At 39.6% G+C, this 5,618-nt stretch overlaps 1 protein-coding gene across 2 annotated transcripts in view; it reads left to right on the plus strand.

Annotated features, from left to right (window-relative positions):
• LOC110023970 (enoyl-CoA hydratase 2, peroxisomal) overlaps positions 1-5,618 on the plus strand; it is a 64,689-nt gene that overhangs the window by 56,353 nt on the left and 2,718 nt on the right. Inside the window, exon 12 of one of the 2 annotated variants that reach the window (XM_020723651.1) lies at positions 1,137-1,174. The exons of the other annotated variant lie outside the window; for it this stretch is intronic. Coding sequence (XP_020579310.1) covers positions 1,137-1,159 — 23 coding nt within the window. The 3' untranslated portion in view covers positions 1,160-1,174. Of the gene's footprint in view, positions 1-1,136; positions 1,175-5,618 lie in introns of those variants that run through there. 2 annotated transcript variants of the gene reach the window in all.

Consider the following 5,618-nt stretch of genomic DNA (forward strand, 5'->3'; position numbering starts at 1 on the left):
TCTTTCCCTTTTTTCGAAATTAGGTGAGGTGGTGGCGAGGTTTAGTTCTAGGGTCCTTAAGGTGCCAACGACTAGTTTTGCATTTGGCCTTTGGCGACCTTGGGAAGGTTGAACTTTTTCTTTTTGTAAGTGATGTCGAAGAAGTTTACCCAATCACATCCTCTGTTTCTGTTAAAGCCGATGATGTACTTTGTGAAGGTCTTTGAATAAATCACATTTGCTTTTGTATTGACTTTGAACTTGTGCTTCTATTTTTTTTGATTCCGTTGTCTATTGTGTGTTTGTATCATTCTACGTTTACTTTACTTTAAATGGTTGCAAACCTTTGAGAACGATGGTATATGTGGAACCTTAACTACAAAAAAGGCAAAGTAAGAAGAGGACTATGAAGGTAACATACTCCCTCCCTCGTAACTCGTCAAATATTTTTTTAATTCAAGATGACTTTTTCAACTAGATAGGCCAGTCCTTCGCTTCGAGGAGTCTTCGACTCTCTTTAAGGTTTTATATTTTTGCAGGATTTTAGCTATTACTACAAGGTTGTCTGGGGGTTTCCAACTTTCTTGGGAGAGTAGTTCTTATCTTTTTGACATCACCTAAAATTTGCAATTTTTTACGAGTGATTTAGAATTTTGTCGATTATCTTGCTTTATTTTTTAGAGGATTTTGTATTTAGGAAAATTTGTGTATACGCAAGTTCAGTGTTTGTGATACTTATCTTTGTGTGATGGTGGATGTTGCTTAAGTTCTCACCTTAGCTTTTGAGTTCATCCCCACTACACATCCTTGGGATCTGTTCATCTGAATAGGTGATCAACATATAGGCTCCTGACCCGGCTTGCTCCTTTATCACGTAAGGGCCAGACCACGGTGTCTTAAATTTTATGTGTCATCTGCTTTTCATAAGATCAGGTCTCTCGATTTAAATCGTCATTTTTATACCCTTACTTTATATTATTTTACCATTCTCCTTTTGGCTTCCTCCTGTCATAAGGATGCTTGATCTCTAAGTTCTTCCAAGAGCTCTAGTGAATCTTGCAAGCTTTTGTTGTTCGCTGCTTTCAAGTCATCTAACTCGAACTCTTCAGAACTTGAAGTTATAATACCCATTTGACTAAATACATCATATTTGATAGGGAGGACCACTTCCACCCCATGAGAGATGACAAAAGGTGTTTGACCCGTAGCAGTTGTTGGCGTCGTGCGGGGTGCCCATAAAACTGAGGGGAGCATTTCAGGTTAGTTTTCTTTAGCTCCTTCCAGCTTATTATTGAGCAAATTCAGAATAAGTTTATTAGGGACTTCTACTTGACAGTTGCACCTTAGATGATGAACATACTTGAATATTAGTCGTATCCCTTGGTTGCTACAGAATTCTTTCATCTTTTTATCCGTGAACCGGGTGCCATTTTTGGTGATGATAAGCATAGGCAATCTGTATTGACATATGATATCGGTCCATACGAACTTTCAGACGATGTCATTCATGATTGTAGCCAAGGGTTTAACTTAGATCCATTTGGTGAAGTAGTCAATAATGAATAATATGTACTTTCGCTGCCCTTTCCCCTAGGGAATGGCCTTATGAGGTATATTCCCCTTATTGTGAAGGGCCATAGGCTATATATAGGTCGTGTTTTGTGCGGAGGTTGAAATCTTATAGAAGCAAATTTTGACTTCAAATTTTTTGAAGAATTTTTTGACTTCTTTTCAGAGAGTAGACTAGAAATATCCTTGTCGAAGGATTCAATTAGCCAGTGCTCTACCATTGAAGTGGTTCTCTCAATTCCCCAAAGTGAATTTTACGTAAGATTCCATCCTTCTCATCCTCCTTGCCGAATCTTTGTGAAGTAGAGGTAATTGATTTTCAAAATAGTTCCCCGTCAATCATCGTATAATGTGTTGCTTTTTTTCCGAGTTTTTGTGGACCTTGTACATCTATTGGGACTTTGTCCGTCAATAGGAACTATAGGAGCGGATCGAGTTAGTTGTTAACTGGCTGAATTAGTAGACCCGAACCTCTTCCATAGCTTGTTGCTGCAGGATCATGAACCATTGATTTTGGGTGCTTTCTCCTTTTGAAAGGAATTCAACGATTTATTTTTTGTCCCTAGAAATGTGTTCAATTTGAAAATGCTAGAGCTTACTTTTTTCTACATTTGTTTTGGTCAATTATCTGTGCATGATTTGGTCTCGAGTCTCGAATAATCCATTGATCTGATTTATGGCTACCTGGGAATCAGATTCTATGAGAAGGTAAGTGGCTCCCATTCGTAGTGAGAATCAAAGGCTAATGATTAAAGCCTCATACTCCGCTTGTTGTTTGTAGCATCAAATTTGTGCTGTATTGAATGACGACTTTATTTAGACGGGCTGCGTAAGATCTTTCTTACTCCTTTTGACGAGATCCCTGAAGCTTCATTTATGTAAAGCATCTGAGCGGTCCATCATTTGTTAACCATTCGGAAAAGTAGGGCAGGAAGTCGGTGACGACTTGGACCCTAATGGCTATTCTGGTGTATACAAGATGTGGAATTCTCAGTATGTTCCACTGTCCATTTCAGTAACCTTCTGAGCGGTCAGGTTTGGTCAATATTAATTTCAAAGGGTGGTTGGTCACCACACGGATGGTGTGAGCTTAGATGTTCGATTGTAATTTTTGAGCCAAAGTAATGAGTGCCAATGCACATTTTCCATGCTCATATACCACTATTCAACTCCTTGGAGTATCTTGCTGACCTAATAGCTGATAGCTTCTCTACCAACGCCTAAGTGTCCAAATCTTCGTCAAGGATTGGGCTGTTCATCAAAGGCAATGATGAAATAGATTTTTGAGTTGTGCGAAGACCTGATCACATTCTTCAATCCAGGCGAACTGATTGGCGTTTTGATGCTCTTGAAGATGGAGAGCAACGATCTCCGGATTTTGATATGAATCTACTAAGGTCTGCTTTTCACCCAACTAAAACATGCATCCCTTTAAGGTTCCTTTGCAGTGGCATGTCCAATATGGTCTGCACTTTTTCTGAGTTCGACTTCATCCCTTCAGGAGTAAGTTGATACCTGAGAAACTTTCCGGAGGTGAATTGTTTGAGCTTAACTTTCTTAACGTACTGAAAGCTTTCTCGAGATCTATTATGTGTTGTTGTGGTGTCTTACTTTTTACCAAGATTTCATCGATGCAGACTTCAATATTTCTTTCTTTTTCATTTAGTAAAAAATATGTCCATCAATCTTTGATAGGTTGCTCCGATGTTTTTCAATTCGAAGGGCATTATATTGTAGCAAAGTACTTCTTTTGTGATAAAGGCGATTTTCTCGATATCGGTTGGGTGCATCATGATTTCATGATAGTTCAAGTAGGCTTCTAAGAAGCTCATGACCGGAGACCCCACTGTCGAATTGACTAGTGCGTCGATTCACAGTGGGGGATGTCTGTCTTTGGGTACGTTTAGATTGGTAAAATTCACACACATTCTCCATTTACCATTTAATTTTTTTATCTATTACTACATTGGCGAGCCACACAGGGTCTGTACTTCATGCAAAATTTCAATGTCCAACAACTTCAAGACTTGTTGATGAGTAGGTTCAAACAAGTTATTTGTTGTTGTTCACATCTTTTGCTTCAGTGGTCTGGACCCCAATTTAACTTTTAGATGGTGGCAAGTGATGTCAATATCCACCTCTGGCACCTCGACTGGATTCCATGCGAAGACCTCATGATGATTTCTAAGGATATTAATGAGATGAACCCGATGTTCCTTGCTGAAATCAGTGTTGACTAAGAAGGTCCTTCTCGCTTCATCTACAGATACAACCGCGATTTCAGGGGCCTTCGTGGCTTCAAGATTGCAGCCTTTATTCTGCTCAATAAAGAGGAGATCCTCTTGTATGTTATCCACGACCCTTAAGTAGTTGACTCACGACTGAATCAATTCCCTCAAATGGTGATGATTTGCCCACCAACGGGAAATTTGATGGCGACATGATAAGTGGACATGACTGCTTTGAAAGTATTCAATACATGTCGGCTAAAGATGGAATTTTATTTATTTGATACTTCAATGATGATGAATTGAGGTCTCCTCCTTAAGTGATGGGAGGATAATGAATCCACATGTTTCCTTTTGTTCTCCTGAGGACCCGTGCAATGGTCCGGAAGTGGGATAGCGTTTTCATCTTATTGAATGCTCTCTCGAACATAATGTTGATAGAGCTGCCTGTGTTTATCAATGTGTTGTTGACTTGGTAATCCTCAATGATGATGGTGATCACGACTGCATTGTTAAAGGGGTTCCCCTTGACAGACAAATCAATGTCTGAGAACTTGATTGAAAAGGAGGAGGGGGGGGGGGGGGGGGGTGAAAGTATTACCTCAAGCTTCTCAATGTGGTGCGTTCAGCTAAAATGGTTGAATAAGCTTCTCATCTCTTTTCGGGAATGGTCTTCGTTCGGCTTTGGGTCTGTCTCCTCCCAAAATGGCGAGCACGGTTCCAACGATGTGAACTAGCCTTGTAGGAGCAGGCTTATTGTTGTTGCCTTCAACAGACACATTCCCTTGTCATTTAGGGTGCATTTGGGGCAGCTTGTGCGTTTCAGGATAGGTAACTTATCGTAAAACTCGACCCGCGAGTTGACCGCGGGATTCGACTCGTCGAGTTGACCGTGGGATTCGACGCGTGGCCTACGTTTAGTGTAAAAATAAAACCGCGTTTTAGGATAAACGGGCAAAACACGCGATCCAAACGGTACCGCGGTAACACGCTATCCAAATGGTACCGCGGCGTTTTCAAAAACACCCCCGCACTTATAAGCTGTCTTGAACAGGCCCTAAGTGTGGGCTTCGGTGGCCACAAAATCCTTCAATTTTTTGCCTTGATCTACTCTTCGATTAGGTTAAGGAAATGTCAACATTCCTTAGTTTCATGACTGTGATCTCAATAGTATGCGCAATAACAATAAAATTAAGATCATGAGTGTGCGTACTTGCCTTAAGAGTAGGGCTGTCAAAAAAGCTCGTTGTTCGCGAACAGTTCGTGTTCGATTCACCATAGCGTTCGTGTTCGATTCGTTCGATAAGCAAACGAGACGAATACGAACAATTTTTTTCGTTCGGTTTGCTAAACGAATCAAACACGAACAGTGATGCGTTCGTTCGTGTTCGAATCGTTATTGTTCGAAATAAAAAAAAAAATTTAAATAAATAAATAAATATATAATTTATGATATTTTTAAAATAATTATATACTCAAAAAAATTAATATGTTTTAAAATTTAAAACCTGCAAATTATAATGTAAAATAAATTATTAATAATAATACATTTACATACTATCTAAAGTCTAATAATATAGTTATTATATATTTATATAATATAAGGTATATAATTATTATAATATATTATATTATTATTTTTATATTATAATATATGAATGAAATGAAAGCGGAAGCCCTAATCCCCGTTCGCTTTTTCACCTCTCACGCCGCTCTCCTCTCACGCGGTCACGCCTGCTCTTTCGCTCAAGATCGTGAAAGACTCGCTGCTCTCCTCTCACGCGATCTCCTCTCATGAAAGCCCGAGACCGCAGCCGATTTTTCTCCTCCCGCTGCTCCGTC

Source organism: Phalaenopsis equestris, unplaced genomic scaffold, assembly GCF_001263595.1.
Source record: "Phalaenopsis equestris unplaced genomic scaffold, ASM126359v1 Scaffold000237, whole genome shotgun sequence".
Classification (NCBI taxonomy): Eukaryota; Viridiplantae; Streptophyta; class Magnoliopsida; order Asparagales; family Orchidaceae; genus Phalaenopsis; species Phalaenopsis equestris.